Here is a 27666-nt window from a genome sequence, read left to right on the forward strand (position 1 = left end):
TGGGAGGGGAGGAGCGCGGAGCCCACGCGCCTCCCGACCGGCGGAAAGTTTTCCCTGACGGAGTTTTGGTGGCGGCGGCGTCCGGAGCGGCCATGGATGCGCTCAAGTCCGCCGGGAGGGCGCTGATCCGAAGCCCCAGCCTCGCCAAGCAGAGCTGGGGGGGCGGCGGCCGACACCGAAGTGAGTGTGTGCGCGTCCGCCGGAGCGGGCGGGGGTCAGGCCCGCGGAGCTGCCTCTCGCGGGCGCCCAGTGGGAGAGGCGGGGCCTGACCCGCGTCCTGCGGGGTGAGGGATCCGCTGGGGTCAAGTTTGCCTCTCCTCCCGAGCCCGTTCCGGCAGCCGGGCAGGGAGCACCGAAGTTGGGGAAAGACGCCGGAGCGGCAGTGGGACGGGGGTTGCAGGTCCGGAGCAGAGACCTGCGCGCCCCCCGCCAGCTCTCCACCCCGCCGCCCTGGGCAGCTAGGGGAGGCGGGGGCGCAGCCTCGGGGCCCGGGGGGGTGAGGGGGGGAGGAGAGTGGGCGCGGCGGCTGGGGAATACGCCCCCACCCCCTGGCCGGTGCGCCCGGCCGCGGCGTTAGCGGCCCGCGGGAGCCCAGCTTGCCCCCTCCAGCTGTCCAACCCAGGAGGTCGTCTCCTGACTCCCGGGCGCCCAGAAACTGCCTCAGGTCTGAGCCTGGCTTCGCAGGCACCTACTTGAAGTTGGGTCGAGGTCAGCCTAGGGTCTCAGGAGGTGCCACCCACCCGGCCATTTAGACCCCTGCGTCCCCTCCTCTAGCCGAGTCCAGGTGTTGAGGCTGGCGCCCTGGCTATTTTTGAAACCTGTTTTCTCTCGCACCTTCCCCCTCGGGCTTCCAGGGTCCCCGAGCACCCTGGCGACTAACAGACTCGCCACCACCTCTCCCCAGGGCGTCTGGGAGGGGCCTATCCGCTCATCCGGCCTCCCTCCTCTCCCCGTCTCGAGTTACTCTAAGCAAGGGAACCCGTCACCTGGCACCTTCCCCTGAGGCCTGAGAAACCCAACCTAAGTCCCTGCTTTTTCGCGAGGACAAACCGGGTGGCTTGCCTTCCTGGTGGATGGAGCCAAAGCCAGCTCCTACACACTGCCACCCACTGCCAACCACCCTGGCCTCTCCCCCAGGAGGAAACCTGTGACAGTACAGTTACAACACCGCTCCCCGCCCCCGCCCCCCTTTCCCTTGGCGTTCCCGGGCTCAGCCAGGGGAGTCGAAGTTCCCTCAGCCCCAGAGTGCCAGCATGTCTGGGCCTAGAGAGTCTGCCTTGCTCCTCCTCCGCTGTGCCAGCTGTGGTCTCCTAAACCGAGACTGGCATTGGGAACCTGGGCTGGTGGGTGGGGGTGGGGTCAGAGACCCTTTAGGGCCAGGCATGCACCATCTCCCACACTTATGACTCCCAAAAGAGCCCCTTTAAATATTTGTGGGATTTGACCAGGACTTCTGAGAATAATGAACTGTTCTAGTGGGGAAACCTTGCCATTTTCTCTTGGAATAAGGGAGGGAGGGAAGGAGGGAGGGAGGGAGGGAAGCAAGCTGGGAAGCTGGGCAAGGGAAGGAAACATAGAAACCCCTCTGACTCTGGAGAACTGGGAATCTTGGTTGGTAGAAAAGAGTTTCTCCTGCCTGCTCTGATCTTGGACAAGCCACTTGTCCTTTATGATCCGCAGTTTCTTTGTCTGTAAAATGCTTATAAAAATTCTAACCTGGCAGGGGTGTTGAGAAAGTTATTGATAATCATGCTTCCTTCTGGCACCTAATTGGTGGTTTTCTTTTCCCCCACTCCCCTTCACTCGCCTGTTATGTGTATGTTCCACATGACTGTTACTGTGGTGGAGCAAGTTTTGGGGAGAGGGGTCTCAAAGCCTGTCTATACTTGCAGAAGAAAGTAGAGGAGAGCCCCTCTCTCCTGTTGACCCCAGTATGCCTAGAGTGCCGTTCTGGGGCTTTGTGGACCCAGGATGATCTTGCTCGAATCCCTACCTGTCCCTCATTATAAAGTCTCAATTTCCTCATATGTAAATTGTAAATAACAGTAGTAGTATCTACATCATATTTGGGGGGGGGGAGTAAATGAAAAGGTGTTTTGCCTGGCATAGAGAAAGAGTTCGATAAATAGTAACTACTGCTTTTGTCATTTTTAAAAATATATGTTTTTATTTATTTCAGAGAGGAAGGGAGAGAGAGATAGAAACATCAATGATGAGAGAGAATCATTGATCGGCTGCCTCCTGCACGTCCCCTACTGGGGATTGAGCCTGCAACCCCAGCATGTGCTCTGACTGGGAATCGAATCCAGGATCTCCTGGTTCATAGGTTGACACCCAACCACTGAGCCACACAGGCCGGGCTGCTTTGTCATTAAGGTTTTACACAGTATTTTTGTTTTCTTTATTTCATTTGCTCCTGTGAGGTGACAGCAAGGATTCTTACCAGACTCATTTTAGAGATAAAGGAACAGGGACTCGGGGAAGTGGAGTCACTGACTGACACATCCCCAGCCCAGATGTCAACATTGTGCCTCATGGACTCTGGCCCAGGGAGGAGCAGGTGCAGGCCCATCCCAGGTTGGGCTGCAGCCCTGAGGACAATGGTGGCCACAAGATAGAGAAGGAAGCTGTGGGGTGTCTGGGGTGGGATGTGGGGACAGCCTGGCCTGGGGTAGTGTTCCAGCCAGACCTTAGTCTCAGACCTTGAGGGCTAGGTTGTTTTGAGGCCGAACTGAAACCAGTGGAATTAGGGGTACACTTGACACCTTCTGTCAGTTGTGACCTGCTCCTCACCCCTCAAGGTCCTCAGCTGGGATTAGCATGATCGTTGTTTTATTTGTGAAAAAACTAAAGCTCAGAGAAAGGAGGAAGATTGCTTGCGATCACACTGCAAAGCCAGGACCCCAAGCTTCTTTGCATTGAACCTCACGGTCCCCTGTCTCCCAGTTAGTCCTAACTTCAAAGGGGAGACTGTCCCTCTCCCACATGTGGCTTTCCCCCATCTCTTCAGGAACCATAACATTTTTATTTCAGTCCCTGGCCAGGGATTTTCCTTTCTTCCAGCTGTCCGGAAGAGAGACTCCCCCTGGTCCCTCAGTACCCTTTCTTCCAGGAGGGTCCCTCTGACCCTGGGCTCCTTCGTGGGTTGTGCCAGTCTATCAGAGAGCTCAGTGAGAACAGCTGAAGGAACAGGCTCAGTAAAGCTAGTTCATGGTGGAGGGCAGGGGGCGGAGGATCTAGTCCTACTTATCTATGATAATAAAATCATTATATGCTAATTAGACCAGACAGCCGAACGACCTTCTGGACATCATTCTGGGCATCCTTCCGGACAAAGCTGCTGTGGCAGGGGCCGAGGTAGAGGCAGTTAGGGGCGATCAGGTAGGCAGGTGAGTGGTTAGGGGTGATCAGGCAGGCAGGAGAGTGGTTAGGAGCCAGCAGTCCTGGATTGTAAGAGGGATGTCCAACTGCAGGCAGTCAGACATCTGCCGAGGGGTCCCAGATTGTGAGAGGGTGCAGCCCGGCTGAGGGACCCAAACCCTCCCCCCACCCCTGTGCACGAATTTCATGCACTGGGAATCTAGTTTTTTAATATTTACAATAAAAGATATAAATAAACACTCAGACTCTAATAGTTACTGAGCACTGACTACCGTATGTGTCAGTCGCTGATAGAGGCATTGGGGAGTCTGGTGAGCGAGTTGGTCTCCCTTCAGATAGTGTTTACCGCCTGGTGGAGGAGGCAGGTTGACCAGGGTGCAAATGAGTAGTATGTTGTGGGTAGTGGTGATGCTATGAAGAAAGAGAAAGTGGGGTGAAGAAATGATGGGGATAGCTTCTTTACATAGGGTGGTGTTTTCATTTGGATTCTTCTAGAAGCAGATGCTGAGACAAAGATTTGAGTATAAGCCCTGGCCAGGTTAAGCATCATCTTGATAAGCCAAGGTTGCGGGTTCGATCCCTGGTCAGGGCACACATACAAGAATCAGCCAATGAATGCATAAGTAAGTGGAACTACAAATAGATGTTTCTTTTTCTCGCTCTTTCTTCCTCTCTCCTTTCCTCTCTCTCAAATCAATACATTTTTAAAAAGATGTGAGTACAAGTCATTTATTTGGGAAGAGGTCCCAGGAAATAGTGTGAGGAGAAGTGAAGGGAGTCCAAAAAGTGAACACTGAATACAGTAGATCCTCGGGTTACGTCGGAGATCCGTTCCTATGTAACGTGATTTTCTCCGTAAGTCGGAACCCACCTGCATAAGCACCTTCGTCACTCACATGGAGCACATACACAGGGGTAATGAAGTGAAACAGTGAAAAAAATTTAAAAGAAAGATAACAATTCCTGACCTTTACTTGTGGTAAATAAATAATAAAAAACATAAAGCACATATGTACATACGTTGAAATGATGGAACTTTTTTATAAATAAATGGGAGATGGTGACGTAACCACGAAACGACACACGTTGAGTCCGATGTAACCCGAGGACTGTCTGTAATCTAATTCCCTTACCACGGTGGGCACCTGGAGCGCCATCCTGTGGGGAGCTCTGGGAGGAGGTGGAGAATGTGCTCTGCATTTACTGTTGGAGGGGCCGTGCTGTCCGTGGTGGGTGCAGGGCTGCTGGGGATGGGAGCTCTAATGCCCCAGTGCCCCAGTCTGCATCTCCAGCAGCCAGAGAGAGTTGCAGGCTGCGAGTGGTGTGTCAGGTGGCATGTGTGGAAAATGTTACCCACCAAGGCGATAACGGTAGGGAGGGCACTGATAGTGTTGGTGCAGGAAATCAGGGAAGGCCCCTCAGAGAAGGTGACTGTAATACATGTATGAATACAGGGAGAGAGGAGTCTGGGAACAGCATTCCAGCCAGAGGGAACAGCAAGCACAAGGAATATTTAACTGGAGGCTGGGATTCTGCTTCTCACAGGTCTGGCAGCGGAGGGGTATGTGGCTTGAAGGAATCAGGTCATCTACTGCCCACTGAGGGTGAGTCAGACACTCCCTTCAGGCAGTCCTGCAGGGCAGTGTGCCCGCCCCGTGCCCGCCCCTCCTGGGTGAGCCTGAGTCTGACTCCTGCCTTGCCTAGCAAAGGGTGTGGTGGGCTGCAGGTGTGGGTGAAGAGCCCCGGCTGTGGGATTCAAGACCCAGTTATGAACCATGGCCAGACTCCTCTGAGCTTCTTTACCTGTGAAACAGGAATCCTACTACAAATGTCTGTATGCATTAGAGCTCTTTGCCCTTGACCCTGGGAAATGACAATAGCTCACACTTCAGTGGCACTTGTTATGTACCAGGCATGGTTCTAAGCCCACCTCACGGGTGAGCTCCTTTCATCCTTACAACAGCCCCATGGGGTGGATCGTGTTATTATCCCCATCAAGTGAGGAAATTGAGGACCAGGGAGGTGGAGGGACTAGGAATCCCACAGCCCATATCCAGACCCCATCGTTTCACCTTGACAGCATCTTTTTCTCGTATCGTGTAAGTAGGTGCTTAGGAAATGATAGCTGCTGCTGCTGTTGCCATTTTTTAATTTTCTCTTGAAAATATTAACAACTTAAAAAAAATTCACTGATGAGAGAGAGAGAAGCATCGATTTGTTGTTCCACTTATTTATGCATTCCTTGGTTGATTCTTATGTGCCCTGACCGGATACTGGACCCACAACCTTGGTGTATCAGGGTGACACTCTCACCAACTGAAATGAACAATTCCCAAAATTTGCCCAGCACTTTTCACATCCTGAACTTTTTTCTGATGATGCCCCTGAGGGACTGAACCCATTTTAAGGAGACCATGGCCTAGAGAAGCAGCCACACTCCAGGGCACAGCAGAGCTTGAGTCTCCTTCTGAGATGTCACTCTGAGGGTTCTGAGGCCGTCTCCCCTCCAGGCTGGGGGAGGAGCCCCAGTCAGAGGGCCCCGCCCCCAGCCATGGGTTTGGCTGCAACTCTGATATTTCACAGACCAGCCAGGTCAGGTCACCTGGCTCAGCAGGAGGGGCACAGGGGCACCCTACCCAGCTCTGCCTCCTGGGCAGGAGGCCTTAATGAGGATAGAGCACATGTTTTTTGTTTTTGTTTTTAATATATTTTATTGATTTTTTACAGAGAGGAATAGAGAGTTAGAAACATCGATGAGAGAGAAACACTGATCAGCTGCCTCTTGCACACCTCCTACTGGGGATGTGCCCGCAACCAAGGTACATGCCCTTGACAGGAATCGAACCTGGGACCTTTCAGTCCGCAGGCTGACACTCTATCCACTGAGCCAAACCAGTTAGGGCTTTTTTTTTTTTTTTTTAGAGCACATGTTTAGCCTCGAGTTAGACTGGGCATATGGTCTCTCCCCATCTAACTCTGAGAGCAGGTCATCTGTAAAACTGCAACGTTAAAATAGCCTAGTCATTACCCACCACAGGGCCAAAAATAACCCAACCGACCGGAACAGGGCTGTGGACTCAGGCCTGTATTTTGTCTGGGGCCCTCTGGGAGCTCTTCCTGACGCCCAAGCTCCTCCCGCCTGTCTGAGGTGGCTGGATGGTGAGCAGGGTGAGCGTGGCAGTGAATCGCCCCTCTGTGTATATGGAGAACTGAGGGCTGGTTTCTTGAAGAGGGCGTGGGGCATGAGAGAACATACACTCATTAAAGAGATGAGTTGTACCCAGAACTGGAGAAGCGGAGGCTGGCTTCCCCGGATGGGAAGGAGGGTCTCTGCTGTCCTGGGAGGGTGGGGGAATGGGAGGTGGGCGAGGGAGAAGTAGGACAGGCAGAACTGCAGCGCCGGGCAGGAATGCACCTTCTCCATACCGGTTTCTGGGGGAGGCAGGCAAGAATGGAAGTCCTTTAACAGGAAGACACATGGTAGGCAGCTGCTTGACTGTGGGAGGGGGAAAGGAAGTCCACACTCAAGAGAGGCAGGAGCAATCCAGGGACAGGAGGGAGGAGGCCCTGTAGGAGGCCTCGGTCAAAACGGCCCTGAAAGCTGGGACTGTTGTTTCTTTCACTTTATAGATAAGAAAACTGAGGCTCAAGGAAGGTAATTTGCCCAAGTCTATTCTGTCAGAACTGGGATTCTAGGACTAAGGCCCTTGCTCTTAACCACTAGGCAATACTGCCTCAAAGAAGGCTTCCTGGAGGAGGCTGGATGTGAGGGGTTTCGAGCAAGGGAGGGCAAGGGCATTTATGGTAGAGGGAACCACTTGGGCAGAGGCACAGAAGTGGGAAAGTACTGACCCAGAGCAGGCACAGAAGTGTGCAGCACTGTCACACCATGAGGAAGAAGCTCTGCATCGTTAAAACATCTGTGTGTAGGTATGGGTGTGTGTCGGGGGTTGGGGAGAGAGATTGTGGGAGAGAAGTCGGGGAACCTGTAGCTCTCCAACAGTCATTGTAGGAATTGCCTGTAGTGGATTGGGAGCTGGGGGTCCCTTTACTTACTTATATGACTTGGCACAAGCCCCATTCTTCTCTGGGCTTCAGTTTCATCACCTGTCAAGGGAGAGGTTTGGGCAGAAGGTCTCGGAGGCTGATGAGTGGCAACCTGTCTACTGGGGCCCTCTTCCAGGAGGCCATAGACTGGGAAGGGTCAGGCCAGGGAAGGAGGAATGCAGAAAAATGTCAAGCATTTCAGAGGTCAAGGAGGGCTGGGGAATGTTTTGACAGCAAAGAGGTTGCCTGTGACCTTGGCAAGCTTTGGCCCTTTGGAATGGAGGGAGCGGAAGTGGCTTTGGACATGGACCAGGAAAGGGCTGAGCTGGAGGAAATGGGAAAGTGGGAGACATGAAAATGGTGGTGGTGTGGGGATGTTTGCCATAGGGCAGTGATGGATAATGAGATGAACAAGACCATCCCTGATCAATTGGTTTTGCCTGCCTAGAGCCTTGTGTTGAGGAACAGTCCAAAGCCTGTAAATCAAAGGGAATAGAGAGCTACAGTTGATTAGCAATGTCTGCCAAGGACACCGGAGACAAGCATGGCAGTACGTACTTTGCCCTCCTGGCTTAGATGGATTTCTGGAAATGGTCTAAGGAAGCTGGCCTTGGCCATCTCGGTGGTGGACCCTGGAAACTGATTCCTGTCTGCATTCTGCTCCATCCAAGATTGTGTGTGAGGCTGAAGAGTAGTTTCCTCATCTATAAAATGGGTACAATCATAATACCTCCTACATTACAGCATTGATAGAGGGTGCTGAGGGATGGACAACGGGCCCTAACAGGCAGGAGCATGATGTTCATTCGTCCTGGTGATGGGCTTGGAAGGATCCCTGGAAGCCTGCCTTCTTCTGGCCTCACTGCTCCCCAGTGAAGTGATCTGGTGCCTCTGGGCCTCAACCCCTGAGGAGGAACCCTGGGGATGGTTCAACCTGTCCTGTCCTGTGCCTGCTCGGAGCCCTCTCTCAAGTGGGTGGAGCGACGGGGTGGGGGAGAGGGGGGGGCTCTTTCCAACTCTACTTCCTGGTCTTTTCCCTGCCCAGGGAGTAGGCTCATCCCTCGTTTCCAACCCTTCTGACCTCCCTCATGGTCCGAGTTTTCAAAGGACCCTTCCCTTGTGCCTGCTCTGGGTCAGTGCTGCAGCCAGGCATTATTCATCTCAAAGAGGAGAAGGGAATTCTCCAAGACCATGCAGGTGCTGGGAAACAGAGCTGGGATTCACACCCAGGTCTGCCGGATTCAGGCGGCCTTCACATGATGTCATTAGAGCAGTTACCTCCCCCTTTCCCAAACCCTTACTCTCACCCTCCCCTTACTCTCCTTGGCCTGCTGTCTCTTTCCTGGTCCCCTTCCTCCTGGTCTCCATGGCTGTGCAGATGGAGGAAAGCAGAGCAGGCTGGAGCTGTGGAAACCACCCAGATTTGAACTCTACCTTCATCCCATTAACTCCTTGTATGGGGCCTTTGTCTGATGACTGGCTCTCTGAACCTCAGTTTCCTAGTGTCTGAAGTGGGGATAATTCCACCTTACAGGGTTGCGTTAAAGATTCAGTGAGAAAATGGTATGGTTTGCCCTCAGCGAGTGTTAGCATTGAAGTTGAGTTTGGGCTTTGGGCTTGAAATTATGGGTTCGAATCTTGGCCCTTATACTTGCTGGCTCTTTGGACTCAGTTATGTGATTTTGCCTCCCTGGGCCTCAGTGTCTTTGTAAATGGGTATGATAAAGTGATCTACCTTCTAGGTTCTCGTGAGGATTAATGAGAATATTTTATGTGAAGCTTACTACCACAGTGCTTGGTACATACTGGAAAACGTTAGTTTTGCCCTTTATTAACTATAAAAATAATGGTCCCGCTGGAGTGGCTCAGTGGTTGAGCGTCGACCTATGAACTAGGAGGTCACAGTTCGATTCCCTATCAGGGCACATGCCTGGGTTGTGGCGTGGCTCAGTGGTTGAGCGTCGACCTATGAACTAGGAGGTCACAGTTCGATTCCCTATCAGGGCACATGCCTGGGTTGTGGCGTGGCTCAGTGGTTGAGCGTCGACCTATGAACCAGGAGGTCACCGTTTGATTCCCTGTCGGGGCACATGCCTGGCTTGTGGCATGGCTCAGTGGTTGAGCGTCGACCTATGAACCAGGAGGTCAAAGTTTGATTCCCTGTCCGGGCACATGCCTGGGTTGTGGCGTGGCTCAGTGGTTGAGCGTCGACCTATGAACTAGGAGGTCACAGTTCGATTCCCTGTCATGGCACATGCCTGGGTTGTAGCGTGGCTCAGTGGTTGAGTGTCGACCTATGAACCAGGAGGTCACAGTTCGATTCCCTGTCCGGGCACATGCCTGGGTTGTGGCGTGGCTCAGTGGTTGAGCGTTGACCTATGAACCAGGAGGTCACAGTTCGATTCCCTGTCGGGGCACATGCCTGGGTTGCATTTGGGGTGTGCAGGGGCAGCTCATCAGTGATTCTCATCATTGATGTTTCTGTCTCTCCCTCTCCCTTCCTCTCTGAAATCAATAAAAATATATTTTAAAAAATAATGGTTGGTGGCAGAACCCACTGCCCCTTGCTGGGTCTGTGGGAAAGGGGCTGCGAGAGCTGTTGCCGTGGTGGCCTGCCCAGCAGGTCTGAGCGTCTGTCCTCCTCCTGCCAGAGCTGCCTGAGAACTGGACAGACACCCGGGAGACGCTGCTCGAGGGGATGCTCTTCAACCTCAAGTACCTGGGCATGACGCTGGTGGAGCAGCCCAAGGGCGAGGAGATGTCCGCGGCCGCCGTCAAGAGGATCGTGGCCACGGTGAGCCTCAGTGTGGGGAGCCAGGTTCAGCCTCTTCCCGGGGTGCTGCTTGGCCCCCTTTTACCCCAAGTGGATGTGTCTGGCCTGTCCCTGCCCTTGAGTCCCCTTGCATCTGCCTCAGGGACTCTGGTAAAGGGTAGCAATTGGGCTTGCGGGGTGAGGGTCAGTGTCCCCCTCTCTAGCAGTCCCAGCCTCCCCTCCCCCAACTCGGGTCCCCTGCCCAACAGCTGGTGACTTAGGGCTAGGAAGGGATGGGGGAGGTTACTGTCACCCAACCACTTGCTGTGTGGCCTGAGGGGCAGGTTAGCACACCAGAGACCAGATTTTCCCCTCCCCTGCTCTGAGTGAGCGTGGGCCCTATAAACCCACCTCCCCTGTTGATCTCAGACCCCTCAGCTCAGGCCCTAGCGGGGTCAGCAGGTAGAGCAGAGTCCCCAGAAGTCATCCTACTGGGTTGTGATAGCCCACCCAGAACTCAGAGTGTGAGGTCCTCTGAGCTGTGTGTTTTTGGGCAAGTCCCTTAACCTCTCTGGGTCCTTCTCCTGGGAAGAAGCACTGCTGCCTATGATGACTCGAGGACCAGTGCTTGGCAGACAGCGGCTGCTCAATGAGAAGCAGTTGTCCCTATTTTTATTAGAAGAAGGTGTTGGCTGAAATGTCTTCTAAATCACGTCTTCCAGTCACCTAAGCTGAGGCCTCACATGGGCCTGGAGTGTGGGGGCTGGAGCAGCTAGATGTAGCCATGAGGGTGGGTCCCAAGTGAGGCAGGCAGGCTCCTTTGACCCATGTCTGCCCCAAGGCCAAGGCCAGCGGAAAGAAGCTGCAGAAGGTGACTCTCAAGGTGTCACCACGGGGGATTATCCTGACAGACGGCATCACCAACCAGCTCATTGAGAACGTGTCCATTTACAGGTAAGCTCAGCACCACCCACATTCACTCTGCCAATTGGGGCAGTGGGTTGAGTGCCCTGCCTGAAGCCAGCCAGGCTATGCCACGCCCTGTCGAATGACCTTGGAGCCTCAGTTTCCTCATCTGTAAATTGGGGTGGAAACAGATCCTGCCTCACGGGGCTGTTAGGAAGCACTGAGTGCACAGCACCTGGCTCACAATGGGCGCTTGGTTAAATGGCAGCTGCTGCTGCTGTGATCGCTAGTTGCAGCAGGCACTGAGGCCTGATCAGGACTGGGAACCGCCTCCCCAGCCCTCCCTCCCCTCCCAAGCATCCTGCTGAGTCAGGCTTGGAGCAGACAGCTGCAGAGTCATGGTCCTTTCCTTCCGCTATGAATGCAGCAGCTCTGCTCTGGACATCTGGCCAGGCGTCCCGGGAAGCCACTGAAGTAACAGGTGATATCTGAAGGCAGAGTCTGAGGCCGGAATGTAGATGGTATCAGTTGGGGGTGGGATGCCTTGTTCATGAGAGGCAGAGCCCAGCCCTGGGAGCCTCAAGCTCTCCCCATCCTCTCTTAGCTGGTCAGTTGTAGGATTTCAGAGCTGGAAGGGTCAGCAGAGATTCACATTACAAATGGAGAATCTGTGGTCCAGGGAGGCCTCAGGTCGCCCAAGGCCTCACAGTGAGGTAGTGGCTAAGCTGGGATCAGGACACCAAGGCCAGAGTTCTGTCCAGCAGGCCCTGGTCTTCCAGGCATCCCTCTGCCATACTGCTTTGTTTCTAAGCAGGTGGCTTAGCCGGTTGGAGCATGAGCCAGTGCTGGGGTTGGGGTGGTTTTAGAGTTTCTGGCTGCTATTTTTCACCTTCTTGGTTTTATCTGCCTCCTTTAACCAGGTGAGGCATCAGACCCAGCCCTGCCCTCAGGGAGCTTCCAGTCTAGGAGGGATGGAGAGGAGGAAATAGGAGATAGAGTATAAGTGTTTCCCAAGAGGGCAAAGAAGGAGAGGCCTGTGTGGGGAAACCTGGGAAGGCCTCCTTGGGGAGTGGGGGGGAGGCTGGATGGAGAAGGGGTAGTTGGGGACCTGGTATGCATCCCTCTGCCCATCTGGGGGTCTTAAGTGGTGCTAATCCCTATGTCAATGCCTGATTGAAGCTGGGGCCACACCGGGGGAGGGCGTCTGCTGAGCTGCCAGTTCCTCTGCTGATTGCAGTTCCCAGGATGATGAGCCAGCATGGAGGGTCAGACAAGGGAGGCAAGTGTCTAAGATGAGGGAGCTCCTGGACCCCTGGGGCTCCTGGGCTGGTCGTCCCCACACATCCTCACCCTGCTCCCAGCCCTTCCACTCCACCTTGCTCAGGAGAATCTGCTGGCAGTCTCGGTCGCCCTGGGAGGGACAGTCCTGGGACCCCTCTGGCCTCTGGTCAGGGGCATGAGGGCAGGTAGGGGAGGGGGAGGCCGGCTACAGGGCCTCAGTGGGTGGGCAGTGTCCGCTTTCCCTTCCACCTGTCAGCACAAACCCTTGAGAGGTAGCATGGCCGTGGGTACGGCCTCTGGCATCAGCGGGTGAGGTCAGGTCTCAGCTCTGCCACTAGGTTGGTGGTCCGAGACTGCTAGCTTCAATCTTCTCATCTGAAAAGTGGGAATAATAATAAAACCCTTCTCGGGGGGCAGCTCTGAGTTAAATGAGGTGATAGCTGAACATTGCCTGGTGTACAGTAAGGGCTCAGCTATTACAATTTTGGGGTGTGGCTCAGTAGAGGAGGGAAGTGCCCTTTCTCCAGTCTTTCCCCCAGTCCTTCTTCCGTCATGGATGTCCCAGGATGCCAGGCCCAGAGGCCAAGGTCATCTCTCTGGAATCGTGCACCCGTGGAGTGGGAGAGCAGGCTGTCTGGAACTCAGGGGAGATGCAATATGGGTGTTCTGGATGTTGTCAGGCCCCCATGCAGGGCTCTGGTGACATTTCCCACTTGCCTTTCAGGATCTCCTACTGCACAGCGGACAAGATGCACGGCAAAGTGTTTGCCTACATCGCCCAGAGCCAGCACAATGAGAATCTTGAGTGCCACGCCTTCCTCTGCACCAAGCGGAAAATGGTCAGTGGGGAGAGGCTGGGGCTTGGGCAGGCTCTGCTCGCCTTGGCAGGCTGTCCTTGACGGCCCTGTTTGGTGGGAAGGCAAAGCCAAGATGACACATCACTTAAAATAGGAAATCCTGGGAACCCCAAGTGGGCGGTTAGAGCTGAGGGCACCAAGACACCTGTCAGAGTGGGCTGTGAGCAGTGACAAGCGCGTGTCCCCAGTGAGTGCGGGCCCTGCCTCTCTGTAACATGATTTGGATTTGAGATTTTTGGGGGTCTCCTGGTAATAGTATGGTCTGGAAGTGTAGGGCCTTGTAGGGATTCGTCCTTGGAGATTGGTGATCACAGGGGTCCTGAGTGAAAGGGAGAAGTGAGGGCCTAGGAGGACCCGGCTTCCTGTGGCCAGAGCGGGGAGGGAATGGCCGTTTTTTGGTATGCACCACGTGCTTGTTTCAGTGGTAGGCTTTAAGGCAGGGGTCCTCAAACTACGGCCCATGGGCCACATGCGGCCTGCCGAGACATTTATCCGGCCCGCCGGTGCCACTGCCCGTCCTGCTTAGCAGCCGACTCGTCCCGGGCCCGCAGTGCGCATAGGAATTTGTTCATAGTTTTTTTTTTAAACTATAGTCCGGCCCTCCAATGGTCTGAGGGACAGTGAACTGGCCCCCTGTTTAAAAAGTTTGAAGACCCCTGCAAGGTGTCTTCTCATTTAATACAACAGTGCTGTGAGTGGGAGCCATTACTGTCTTCATTGTTTTTATTTTTATTTTTAATGAGAAAACAGACTCATAGAGGTCAGCTGGCTTGCTGAAGATGACACAATTAGCCAGGCAGAGTGAGGGTTTAAACCCAGGGTATCGCCGCTCCCTGCATGACTGTAAGGAGCAGAGACTCCTGGCCCCATTTCCAGCCCCCCGGCCACGCCTCGCTGAGACCAGTGGGAATCCCGGAGGTCTCTGGGCATTTGTCTTGAGCTCTGGGGCAGGCATCGGGAGTGAGTCAGCCTTCGGTGTTGGAGGCCCCTTCACTTCCAAGGCCCCGAAGCCTGACCATTTGCCCTGGAAAGAGGTTCCAGACATTTACTGGTTTCGTATTGGCCTCTGTTAACCTGTATATGGAGCCAGAGCCCCAGTCCCCAGGCCTGACGTTCCTGGGAGTCAAGGAGACAGTGGCGGAGTGGGAGAGCAGGCTCTCTGAAACTCAGGGGAGATGCCCTATGGGGTATCCCCTCCCCATCATCAAGGACACATCAAGGACATCACAGTCTTTACACGGACCCCCAGACTTCCTGCTATACCCATCAGCCGTGCTTTAGATACAGATTTCCCATTGTTGCTGGAAGAAATTACCACAAACTTAGTGGTACAGCACAAATTTATTCTTGTCTGGTTCTGGAGGTCAGAAGTCTAAAATGGGCCGACAGTGCTGTTTTCCTTCTGAAGGTCCCAGGGCAGATATATTTTCTTGCCCTTCATAGTTTCAGAGACCTCCTGCCTTCCTTGGTTCGTGACCCCCTTCTCCAGCCTTGGGGTCAGCAGTGTGGCATCTGCCAGTCTTCCTCTCTGCTTCCCTCATCACATGGCTATTTTTGACCTGACCCTCCTGCCTCCCTGTCATATGGCCGCTGGTGATCGGGCCCACTGGGTACCCAGGATAATCCTTCATCTCAAAAATCCTCAATTTAGTCACATCTGCAAAGTCCCTTTTGCCATGTGAGGTCAGGTTCCCAGGTTCCAGGGATTAGGATGTGGACCTCTTCGGGGTCACAGTTCAGCCTCCCACTCGGAAGGAGCACTACAGGAGGAGACAGACGAGGGGTCCGGTCCTGGCGTGTGTGCTTACTGAGGGACCGCGGAGAAGACCCTGCCCTGCTCTGGGCTGCTTGCCCATCCGCAGAATCAGGATTGTTCTGAGAGGCCCAGTTTCTCCTGTGCACCTTTATTCTTCTCTGCAGGCTCGGTGTCGCTGGCCACTCGCCCGTGCCTCGTGATGCCCCTGAGCGCGGTGGCTCCTCCCGTGACAGTGGACTCCTGGCTTTGTTTCTTATGAGGCCACAAAGACTTAAATACAGGCTCGTTACGGCCCCATTGTTTGTCTCTTCCTCCCCAGTGACCAGAGCAGGCGCTGGGCAGGGCAGCTGGCCATGGCCATTGCTGCCGGGGGGTTCCTCTGGGAAGGGGAGGTTGGGCGATAAAAGAAAGCGGATGCTGGCCCAGCGGCGAAGGGAGGCCTGGTCCAGTACGAAAGGTCCAGGGGACTTTAGACGGCCCCGCCCAAAATCAGCCTGCCCAGGCCCAGAGATCAGTTACTGAGGAAACAGCCTGGCCACTGCTTCATGCCGACAGCAGAGCGCCGATGGGCAGAGGGAAGGGCGCCTGTTGGACACGAGCACAGATGCCCACTCTTCTTGGCAGGTTTTCATCCGTGTTCGGGATGATGGGATCACGGCTTGTCCTCCTCCTCTCCCCTCTCCCACCTGGCCTCCCCTTCAGGGAGCCCTGGGGAAGCCCCTTGAGGAGCTAGCCCAGCCCAAGATGGTGTAAATTGACTGTTCGATGCAAGGATGGTGTTCTTGTGGTCCCCAAGGCCTCGGCTGAGCCCCAGCCGGCTTGGTGCCTGGCCAAGATGGAAATCCCGAGATTCTTGGGGCTTAGTGGACGTTTCTGAGGAGGAGGCAGCAGGTGAAATGGGTGCCTCAGGTTTTGCAACTCACCTGCTGACAGGTACCCCACAGATGTTTGCTGCTATCTGTCCTGGGCTGAGCCCTGTGTAGGGCTCTGGGGACCCAGGAAATCAACCTTGGGGATATGAACAAGGTGGTGGGGGAGAAGGGACCGGATTCAGTAACTGGAATACGGGTCTCGGTTCTAGTGTCGAGGTTAGTACGTCTCACTGGAAGTCAGCAAGACTTCCCAGAGAAGGAGATGTTTTGAATTGGGCTTTGAAGGTTGAGAAATAGGTAGGAGTTTGCCAGGCCAAGAGAAAGGGGATGGGATGGTGAGAGGGTGAGCACAGGAATTAGCAGGTGCAAAGACACAGAGGTGCAAAACGCAGTGGAGTGAATGGCAGTTGAGGAGCCTGGGAGGGTGGCAAGGTCCTGTCCTCCTGCAGGGGAGCCTTGAATTTGGATGTTGACATAGTCCTCACTCCTTTTGGCCTGGGGCCACAGTCTCTGCATCCCCACCCTTTCTTGCCTGGATGCCTGAATGAACCAGGTGCCTATGACCCATCCGGGGTGGAGGGCAAGGGGTTCTTTTCTGGGTTGCCCACCGGTTCAGCTCAACTCAGGCAGTACCAGGCCTTCCTTCCCCAGTGCCCCTCCCCCAGGATAAATTTCTCCACAAAGAAATGTTTCCATCTGCCCAACTGGGACGCCTCAGCGAGCACTTCAGCCTCCGGGCTCTGGGGTGAAGGTGGAGCTGCTGGCCTTGACGGGCGCCCAGGGTTTCGGTGTAGGTGTACTGGCAGTGAGCAAAGTGATACCCTTAATCCTGCTCCGGGCGGGGGAGTGGGTGAGGGGGGTGGGGGCAGAGCTGTTCTCCCTCACATGGCCATTGGCATTTCTCAGGAGATCCTTTTGTGCAAAGGTTTAAGCTTCTGGTGCTGCCTTGGTCTGAGTACTGGGCTAGCGGCTGGGATCCCAGGGTCCTGGCCCAGCTCTGCAGCCCTAAGCTGGACCTGGCCCCTTGGAGGAACTAACAGCCTGGTTACCGGGAAGAAGATAGAGACACGAAAAAATGGGCGAGGTGGAACCTGGTCAGGGCAATCAGGCCCACAGGCCGACCCACTCAGAGGGATAGATAGGCTTTTGTCCTGTGGAATCCAGGAAGACTCCACCCCTTCCCCCTCTCGTCACCCCCCTACCTGTGGGCAGGCTGGAGCGGTCCTTTCTTCTGATGCTGCCCAAATTCCTGCAGCCGCCCCAGAAAGTGGGGCCCAGCCCCTCCCAGTCCTGCCCAGCCTGGGCTTGTAGCCACCTGTACACCTCCGAATCTTGGGTTATATTTGGTTTAACTTGTAGCTCAGGACTTTAGGGAGAAAGGGCAGGAGTGTATGCAAATGAACAAGCAGATTAATGCAAAAACAGGCTTGTGCCCCCAGATTTCCTGAAGGCAAAAATCATGGTGTTTCCATGTCCCTGCCACATCGGATGACCAGCCTTGCTTGGGTGTATACTGACTGACTCGAGCTTGTAATTAGTCCATATTTTTAGTTCATGGGCAATTCTCAATGGTAACTGAGTCTATTCAATTTGATTCAGTTGTGACAGCTTAAATTGTAAACAGCTGTGAAGAGTTTCATACTTAATTACCATATTTAAGTTTTGCCATAAAGTCCCCGTACTTCCATCAAAAATGTAAATGATGGAGACATTCAAATGAGATTTTATACTTCGTGAAGTTTAATTGGCATGGATCAGTCAGCCTGTTTAGGGATTTTAAATTAAAAAAAAAAAAGTTTTAAAGGCAGTAGCCATGGGTTCATTTCTCAATTAAATTGAGTTGTCTGGCGAGAGGAAGGGAGTGGGGCAGAGGCTGGTTAAGCCTGAACTTGTACACTTGAAAGGGTCTGGTGCTTTCCTCCCAGGCGCGGCTTTCAGAAAGAAGCTAGCTGTCGCCTCCAGCCATAGCTGCGACTCTGCGGCTTGCACTCCCAGAAGCTGAGCTGATGAACCCTGGATTAGAATCAGAGAGAGGAAGGGGTTGAGTGGAATGTGGGCTAGGGTAGGTCCTGGCTGGAGTGTGAGGCCTCAGAATGCCTGCCTCTTGGGAAAATGCAATTCAGCTGACATGTTGCCCCTCTGGAGGGCTCTGGGAATCAGGGGTGATTCCTGCCTTTAGGGAGCACCCAGGTGGGGTGACACAGGCATGTGAGCTGGTGACATGAGAGCGGGGTGATGTTTGAGTTGGGTTGGAAGAGTGGGTGGGAGTGCCCCAAGGGTGAAGGGCCAAGGCGTGGCCCCCCCTTACAGGTGGGTGATGGCACTGAGTGGTTTTCACCCCTTGCCACGGTGTTCATTGACAACTTGCTTCTGTCAGGAAAAGTATAAGCTTCCCACTGCCTTTCTGGGATTCAGTTGTAAGCCCTCTGACTCTGTGTAGTACTAACCAGTCTTTGCCCCTGTGGCTCATTCAGACAGGAGTCAGACCCTTTCTAACTCTGGCTTTTCTGTTTCTTAATTCCAAGGGTTAAGTAACTGTGTGAAGTCCTTGAGTAATTGGGGAGGGCTTCTCAGAAGAAGTAAGTCTCACAATTAATTGAATTTAGGAAAGCCCAAAGGGAAGGGGAAAAAGTGGAGGTGAACAGCCATTGCCAAGGTACGGGCTGGAATGAGGGTGGGAGCCTTGGCTGGGCTACAGGTGGTGAAGAGGGGGCCCCAACTGCCTGGGGAGGGTGTGGCCTCTTTATAACCCAGCTGCTTTGTGACCTGGGAGGGGCCAGGACTCTGTCTCCATCCATCAGGCATTCCAGAGCCTTGGGATGGAGCCAGGTGGGCCTGCCCAGGAACCCCCAGCCTCCAGTTCAGACTTGCTATTATCCCCCTAATACTGCACCCCTCCCCTGAACTCACTTCCTGTTTTTCAGGCTCAGGCTGTCACCCTCACAGTAGCCCAGGCCTTCAAAGTTGCCTTTGAGTTTTGGCAGGTGTCCAAGGAAGGTGAGCCTTGTTCACAGACATTGTGTGTGGGCGGGGGTGTAGGGGGAGCGCTGAAGAAGGCTGGCAGGGTCGTGTGGGCTGGGGAGGGGGTGGTGAAGGCCTGGACTGACTCCCACCTTCATCACCCCCCCAGTTTGTGGCTTTAGACAGGTGCCTTGTGGGGATGAACTGAAACCTGCAGTTCCTGTCCCCCTGCTGGAGGTTGGCCACAGCCTACTCCCTGCCCAGCAGTTGCTGGGGATGGAGTGCTGGGGTCAGAGGCTCTAAAGCGCTGTGCCTTGATCCCACAGAGAAGGAGAAGAGGGAGAAAGCCAGCCAAGAGGGAGGGGACGGCCTGGGCGGGGGCTGCGGCAACAGCACCCCCTCGTTGAAGAACCGTGAGTCTTGGGCAGGGGGAGGGGCTGGAGTCAGCTGCAGGTCTTGGGGTCTGCCCTTCACCCAGAGGCCCTGCTGCCTCCTGGGCTGGAGCTAACTCTTGGCTTTTTATTTTGGTTTTGTTGTTAAATACATAATACATGGTCGTTATAGATAAATTAGAAAATGGAGATAAAGGGGGAAAGTTACTCATTATGGTGCATGTTCTCCCAGATGTGTCCCTGTGCAAAAATGTGAACATATGTATACCTCTCTCTGTATGTACTTTACATGCTGTCTGGGATCCCTTACTGAACTTAACACCTGTTGTGAATATAAACCACTAGTTGGGGAGAGGTTCTCACGTCGGGGGCAGCTGTCCGGCTGCTTTGGGAGGTGCCAAGGTGGGGCTCTGGGTGTTCTGGGTGATAGGCCTGGGAAAGGCCATGTCCAAGGAGAGAGTCGGGGCCTGGACAGACCAGGAGGCTCCAGGAGGGACGAGGAGGTGAGGTGGGGAGATAGGAGGCTCCTCTCCCACTGACGCGTCTGACCGGACCCTTCATAGTGGTCGCCACTGGGAACCTGCTGGACTTGGAAGAGATGGCCAAGGCCCCGCTGTCCACAGTCAGCGCTAATACCACTAACGTCGACGAGGCCCCGAGGCCTCCAGCCTTGAGTAACAGCAATGTTGTCTGGGTGAGTGTTCGTGTGGCCTACTGACCCCACGGGGATCCGGTGAGCCTCAGCCTTATCCCTGGAGGAGGCCCCAGGGCGGTCCAGGGCCTGGCACCCATTACTTACAGGCATCTGGGCGGGCCAGACCCAGCCCAGCAGCACCCAGGCCCAGGGTAGGCGATGAACAATGTGCCCTTTGAACCCAGGGCTACGTCCCCAACAGGCCTGGCTCCCAGCACAGCTGTCTCCTCACAGATGCCCGGCCTCTTGGCCTAAGCATCCGCAGACTGCAGGACGAGCCAAAGGCTCCCTTGTTCTCAGGGTGGGCAGAGTCTGCGCCTAACCCGCCGCCCCCTCACCGTCTGAATGAGGAGTCTGAGACTTGGGCAGCCAGCAGCTGGCCCCTGACATGCTCTGCGACTTGGGGCAGGCCCCTGACCTCTGCGTGTCTCAGCCTTTTCATCTCTTCCGTGAGGAGGATGGCCTGCCTGCAGAATCTCCCAGAGGAACTGACTTTTTAAATTGAAAAAGTTTCTTATTTGGAAATAATTTTAGAATTATAAAATGTTACAAAAATAGTACAAAGAATTCCTGTTCATCCTTCATCCAGATTCCCCAAATCTTAGAATCTTATGTGACCACATTACAGTGATCAAAACCATTAACATCAGTCTGACACTATTACATAATCTCCAGTGTCCTTTTCCTGGTCCAGGCTCCATTGCAGAATCAGCATTACTTGTCATATCTCTTTAATTTAAGAAATTCCGGCACCTCGAAGGACACGAAAGACTGTCAGATCCCTCTGCCTGTCGGGGGCCACCCAGGTCCACCAGGCAGGCGCGCTGAGCCTGTCCCCCGCTGTCTGGAGCCACCCTGGCACCTGCCCATGCTCTGGGAGACCCATTGTTTTCCCACCTCGGCACTTACCCCTTGAGCTTGGAATTTGGGCTGGGCTTTTGGAAGTGGATGAAAGCAAAACCTTCCCCGCCCTCTTCCTCAGAATTTGAAAGTCTTAGCAGCCGGTCGGTCTAACCCTCTCATTTGATGGAAGGAAAAGCTGAGTCTCAAAGAGGAGTAGTGACTTGCCTAAGGGGTCACTCGAGTAACGACAGAGCGACAGAGCGGGGAATTGAACCCACCCAGGTGTTAGGCGCCCAGGTGCCCTTTCTCCTGTCCCAATCCCAGGTGTGGGTCCATGGGCGGAGATCTGGTGGTAGTAGCTAGGCGGGAGGCCTGCCTAAGCCTGTTCCTCCAGGTGCCCACCAGACTCCTATGCTTATGTCTCGAGTCCCTATAGCTCACCCAGGGCTGGGACAAGTCCCAGCCATGAGCCCGCCTCCCCCACCTAGGGCTCATATCTCCCACTTTGTTTTCCCCAAGGAGCTGGATGATGACCTGGATGAAGCATTTTCAAGGTAACATTAACTGGGCTCCTTATGCTGGGGAAGGAGGCCTGGCATTTGTGGGCAGGTCTCTGGGGACCTTTGCCAACTCTGACCATCTCCAGAACAAAGATCTCAACTTGAATAACTCCAGGGGTGGGGAGCTCACTACCTGGGGTTGGCCTTGTCTGCTAGAAAGCTCTTGCTATTAAGTAAAAAACAATTCCTAGTGGCTGCTTTACCATAGTCTGAGCTGAACTAAATGCACTGCTATAGCTGAGGCTGATTTCCTCTTCCTGCTCCTGGTGTAACCTTCAAAGATTGGCTTTTAAATTATATATATATATAGATTTCAGAGAGGAATGGAGAGGGAGAGAGATCAATGATGAGAGAGAGTCATTGATCAGCTGCCTCCTGCACACCCCACTCTAGGGATCGAGCCTGCAACCCAAGCATGTGCCCCGACCAGGAATTGAACTGTGACCTCCTGGTTCATAGGTCGATGCTCAACCACTGAGCTACCACGGCTGGGCCAAAAATTGGCTTTTTTTGCAGCCTTTGTTCCCTCCAGAGGTTTTTCATTTATGGAGACGGGCAGGGAGAAGGTATTGCTCACTTAAGCCCTCCCCATTACCTAGAGGAGGAGTGTCAGGCACAGCAAGGAGTTGTTTTTTGTCTAGCCTGAGGTGGTGGCAGTTCCCCATCTTCCCAGGCCATCCCTGTACCCATGGCTACCTTTCGCTTGGGGAAAGGCCCGAGGGGAGGCTTGGGCAGCTCAGGGTTCCCAGTTAGGCCTCCCTTTCTCCCTGGGAGCAGCCCCCTACATCCCTCTCCCCCCTCCCCAGGTCCTTCCTGCCAGAGCCTGGTGGAAGCCCCTGGCCCTGGAGGTGGGGAGCAGCCTGTGTGGCTCCTTCTTTTACTGTCTTCCCTGCTTCACTGGCTGACTCCCTCCCCATCGTTAGAAGAAAATCTTCCATTTGCTTTTTCCAGATTACCCAAGAATCATGTTCCTTTTATTAAAAACTTCAAAAATCAGCAAAGCATTAAATTGGAAATGATATCCTCCCATCGTCCCACAGCCCAGACTTTTAGGCTTAATCCTATACATACACATTTTTTTTTTTTTTTTTTTGCATTGATCAGCTTGTCATATTTGCATTTGGGATCCTGATTTCCACTTGGTACTGACATATCAGGAGCATCTCTCCAGGTGTCAAAAATGCCTTGGGCACACATTTCATCAGCTGCCTCGCATTCTTTGGACCTGGCTGTCATTTACATAACTCTCCCCTCAGGTTGCCCCCTTTTTCAGTTCCTTTTTGAACAGCACTGTGCTGCACGTAGTTATAGCCAATAGTCTCAGGTTGTACCCTCCCCTCCCCTCCCCCGGTTGCCTCTCTCGTGCCCTCACCAGTGCGGCCCTTTCCCTTTCTTGGGCATTTCCTGATGGAGCCGTGGAGGTGTGTGTGCCCCGGCCTCTCTGTGGAGAGACGTTTCCCGAGTCATTTGACCCTCGAGGGTAGGCTCTCTACTCAGAGACGCCACCGTTCCTGACATCTGGGACTCTCTCCTCTGGCCCCGCGTCCTGGCATCTTCCCCCTCGTGCCCTCTCACTTCTGACCCTGGTGCTGGCCGGGCTGGACTGGCTCCTCGGGCCCCCGCCAGCCCCTTGCCTGCACCTCGGCTCACACAGCTCTGCCTTCCAGGCTCGCCCAGTCTCGGACGAACCCTCAGGTCCTGGACACTGGACTGACAGCACAGGACATCCATTACGCCCAGTGCCTCTCGCCAGTCGACTGGGACAAGCCTGACAGCGGCAGCCCTGAGCAGGAGGACCTCTTTAGCTTCTGAGCGTCCAGGGCTGGTGGGGCGTGTGACCACAGCCACCTGCAGTCGGGGTGGGGCAGCCCCAGCCCCCCAGCCACCCTTTTCCGGTGGGCAGCTGTCAGCCTGCAGATCAAAGCTGCAGCCAGTCAAGCAAAGGGAAGGAGACGTGTTTTCTAACCCCGCTCTCTAAGAACTGAAAGCGGCCTTGAGTATTTATTCAGTGACTTCTGGTTCAGCTCGGAAGCTGGGTTTGTGTCAGCCACGAACAGTGTTACAGCCAGCTTCCTGCCTTCTCCCGAGCAAGCTCTGCTCTGCTGTGGGTGTCCGGACGGTGACCAAAGCATTTCTCGTCCCTTTTCTCTACGGACCCAGATTTCTCCGGCGGCGGCTCTGCCCCTCACTGACGGCAGCAGACCACTCGTTTCTGTCTTCTGAGCGCAGGAGGGCCCCGCAGCCTCAGCAGAGGACTGCCCCTCCAGCTCATCTGCTGCAGGGGCCCCAGCAGGCCTGGGCTTGAGCCCCCCGCCTGGGGGTTCTCGGAGACAGAGGGGCAGCCCCTGACCAAAGTCGACACAGCTGGCACTTTAAAGCACACACAGCAGGTGTGGCTCGCAGGGTGCCCCGTGGTGCTGCCGTGCAGAGAGCTTCCTTGCTGCCCTTCCACGAGCAGGGGCCCAAAGTCCCCGAGGAGGGCCCGTCAGTGCGCCGAGCCAGTGCGACTGGCTGCCCCCGGACTCCCAGAGCCTGACCGCGTGACTGCCCTCCATCGGTGCACCCCACCCCACCCCTCTACCCCGTATGGATGAGCTGTGCTCGCTCTTCCCTTTTGTCTGTGTGTCTGTGCGTGAGTGTCCCTGAGCCTCACCCTCATACTTCCTGGGTTTGAGGAAGAATATTTCGTTGTCCTTTTATAGATGAGAAAACCGAGGCCACCAGCATGGAAGGGGTAGAGTCTAGTAGAACCCAGGCCTGATGCCAAAGCTGCCTTCTCACCTGTGCCTCCCACAGTTCACACATCCTTTTTTCTAGCTTTGTTGTCCCCCCAGAAACCAAAAAACCCAGCTATTTTCTGACCAAAATGTGTTTCGTAACAACCATCTGGTGCCTTTCCACACGGAACTGGCAGGAGCCTCCTTGCTTGCTGCCTTGTTGCTGTTGATTTCCGTGAAAATGGAATTGTTTTAAGACTGTTCATTGGGATGGTTAAACAAAACCAAACTCCAAGCATCTGGACACTCTGACCCCGGGTTGGGACACACCAGCAGCCAGATATTTTCAGGGTGTTCCTTCCTGCCTCCTTCATCCCCACAGGGCTCCCCACATCCTGACACCAGCCAAGCTGTCAGCACCTTCTCCGTCCCGAGGTGCCTCCCGGGCCTGGCTTTGCTAACCTCAAGTAAGACACTGCTGGTAGTTGGAGCAGGTTTCACCAGCCCAGGAAGAAAAACACACCATTTCTTAGAATCTACTTATCTAAGCGCTTAAACCAAAATACAAAGAAGTGCCTGGGTGAGGGGTGGGGTGGGATTTGTAGGGTCTTTATCAGGATATAACAGCCTTTCCCTGCCCAGCTCCTACACCCCCTTCCCGGGCCAATACCAAGGCAGTGAGGTTGGGCCTGCCACACGCTGTCCTTGGTACCAGGGTCCATCCAGGAGGCCCGAGAAAGGCTGGGCTGTGCGTGGGATGTGGCCTCCATCGTGGTCTCTGGCCACCAGCGGTGGGTGTGCTCCCTGTGTGTGCACAGATAAGTCTTGTTGTGCTTTTCTTTGTGTTGCTGTCCAGGAATTTCTAATGAGGAAAAGGATAAGTAATAAATGTTCTCTTTTTGAAATACAAAGAGCACGTGATGGAGTGGCCTAGGGCCGCGTGGGAGCAGTGCCTGCCCTCCGGGGGTGGAGCAGCAGTGACCACGGGCCCAGAAGTGGGAGATAAGGTCTTTGGTCCCAGTAGGACCCCCTTTTCACCAGCAGGTGGGATGTGATGAGGTCATCTCTGGACAGCTCAGCATGTCAGCTCTGAGGAGTCTGGGCTTCCTCACCAGGGTATGTGAACTCCCAGAATTGGCATACGGTTGTGTGTTTCTATGTACATTTTTCTTGGGGAGGGTGTCGTCCATCATTTCCATCACATACTCAAGTGGGCGCCCAAAATTTATTCATTTGACAGACTGCCGAACACAAACCAGCCTGGGGCTCAGTGCTGGCCTGGCAGTCCAGACAGGGTCCAGTGGACTTGGGGTGTGTGGCTTGGGTGTGATGGGACTGGGAGGGGGACTGGTGGAAAGTGTGTTTTAGTGACTTGGGAGACCTCAGGTCTAGCTCTGGCTCTGCTACTTAGGGGTTTGACCTTGCTTGGATCAGTAACTTCTTTCCTTTAGCCTCAGTTTCCCTGTCTGGGAAAAGGGTATAATAAGCTTTACCCTTCCTACCTCCCAGGGTTTTGTGAGACTCAGAGGTGACCATTATCATATTGGTGATGTGATTGGAGGGCTTAGCTAAAGGTTATCTCAGGGCAAAAGGCGATAGGGACCAAATGTGTTTAAGGCTGTCAAAGTGAAACTGATAACCGACAGTTCCTCTTAACTGAGCTCCACTGTGCCCTGGTGCTGCGTGCTCCCAACTTCATCTCGTTGCAGTAGCCTGTTGTCTGCAAGCACCAGGGCCCTGCGGCCGGGGAAGAAGGCAGTCACGCTTTCAGCACTTGGCAGAGCCACAGCCCAGACTCAGAAATGTGTGACCCTTGACCCCCCATGTCCTGGCCTCCTGCAGCCACGTCTGCGGCGGTGCCCTGGCCCTCCCGGTGAGCCACATGGTGCCTGCTCGGGAAGGCCGCCCTCTCCAGGCTCCAGCGGTGGTGGGGGTGGGGGGGGGTCTCCTCGGACTTTCTGCCTTTGTTCCTTTCAAACAGTGATTCTCCAAATGTTCCGAACCCAGAGGCAGAGCTCTCTGATGTCAGCCAAGATTCGCTATGAATTCGGAGTGGATCCTAGATGACTTAAAGTCTCTCCTTTCTTCTTCCCCCATAATCTGAAAAGACACCCAACAAGTTCATCTTTCGGTTTAAATTTGGCCAATGTCTTTAGTCCCCCGGTGTCTCAAATTATGAATCCCGAGCACCCGCTGTCTGCTCTTTCATGCATAACAGAAAAGCCAGGAGAACAAAGTCGCCTTTGAGATTTGATGTGACCTTCAGCTTTGCTGGTGGATGTTGGGGGTCTTCTCTCCCAGGAGGAGATTGCACCCATTAAATCTCTCCAAGGACTGCCCACAAACTCGGATAGGCAATCTGGGGATCTGTGCCCTCGGTGCTGGCTTGGGGTTGGGGCTGGTTTGGGGTCTGGTCTGCCCCTGGCCTTCCTCCCCTGGCCACCTGTTGTGTAGGGGTCACAGCAGGTGGCCTGTTTGTTTATTAGGAAGTGAGCCTTTCTCCAGTGCTTACTATATGCCACTGTTAGGTTCTTTATACCTAACATCAGCGTCCTGGCAACCATGCTCTGAGGCGGATGATCCTAGTCTCATGTTGAAGATGGGACGACTGAGCGTCAGGGAGGATCACAGCTCGTAAGGAGTGGACCTGGGATTCCAGCCCCAGTCCGCCTGACTCCAGAACTTATTTCCATGGCACCACCCACCCTGTGGAGTGAAGGGCAAATCCAAGTTGAGCTGCCCATGCCGTACCCTGCTCTGCCAGCAGCCCAGCAATGGACAGCCTCTGCCACAGGACGGACAGGAGATGCTGACCAGTGGGTGTCCCCATAGACTGGTTAGAGCAGGTCCTTCCCACCTCTCCCCAGGTGGCTGCCCTTTGGGGCTGCTGCTCTGGACTTGCCCAAGTTAGGATTCAGCAGGGTGTGTCCCATTACATCAGGGCCCTGTCTTGCCTCAGTAGGCGCTGCCCAGCCTATGGGGTACAGGGTGGGAGGAGGACCCTGAGTTTGAAGCCGACTCGGTGTGTTGCCGGTGGTGGATGCCTCCTCAGGAGGGCCAGGACGGAGGGGAGCACGCAGCACCTGCACAGGTCAGCTGGTTTAAGTGGCTGCAGTGACTCGGCTAGTAGGCAGTCCTAGCCCATTTTAGAGGCGGTGAAACAAGCCCACGGCCTGGTGTTCAAAGTCTGTGTTCTCTGTCCTGGGTGACCCTGCCCCTCGGCAGGGCATGTGACAGATTTGGACATCACAATGACCTTGCTTGCTTAGGAGCTTCTGAGGGCGCACAGAATAGCCTCAGCCAAGTACCCAGTACCCAGATGCTGGGTCAGGTTGGTGCCTTGCCTTCTAGCCTGGACAGGTGTAAGCTGTGTCACAAGATCTTGTTGCCAAGCAACAATTCTGAACTCCAGCATGGGGTGGGACTGCAGGGGTCTGGCTTGATTTCTTCAAAGTCCGGGGATTGTGGGTCATGGTGCCCTGGAAAATTCCTGGGCGTGGGCTAGGTGTGCACCACACCAGAGGGCCATTGGGAGCCAGGGTTGAAGCCAGGGGGTATGTTCCACTGGGTTTTGGGGGGCAGAAAGGCTGATGTCTGCCTTTGCTAGCCTGCGAGCTCCGAGAGGCCTGGGCCCGTGTCTGATTCAC

At 54.5% G+C, this 27666-nt stretch overlaps 1 protein-coding gene across 2 annotated transcripts; it reads left to right on the forward strand.

The window, feature by feature from the left end:
* Positions 1-24921, forward strand: LDLRAP1 (low density lipoprotein receptor adaptor protein 1). 2 transcript variants are annotated; one of them, XM_080657848.1, is made up of 9 exons: positions 1-180; positions 10080-10222; positions 11022-11134; positions 13092-13206; positions 18777-18849; positions 19140-19226; positions 19769-19899; positions 21262-21296; positions 22970-24921. In XM_080657848.1, exons 1-9 carry the CDS (start codon positions 93-95, stop codon positions 23112-23114), a joined length of 930 nt encoding a protein of 309 aa, XP_080513974.1. In that variant the 5' UTR covers positions 1-92; the 3' UTR covers positions 23115-24921. The 2 variants fall into 2 exon arrangements, with proteins under 2 accessions (XP_080513974.1, XP_080513975.1); XM_080657849.1 differs by lacking the exon at positions 19140-19226 and having other exon boundaries at positions 17-180.
* Positions 24922-27666: the final 2745 nt, after the last annotated feature.

Source organism: Plecotus auritus (assembly GCF_963455305.1).
Source record: "Plecotus auritus genome assembly, chromosome: 2".
In the NCBI taxonomy this organism is placed as follows: Eukaryota; Metazoa; Chordata; class Mammalia; order Chiroptera; family Vespertilionidae; genus Plecotus; species Plecotus auritus.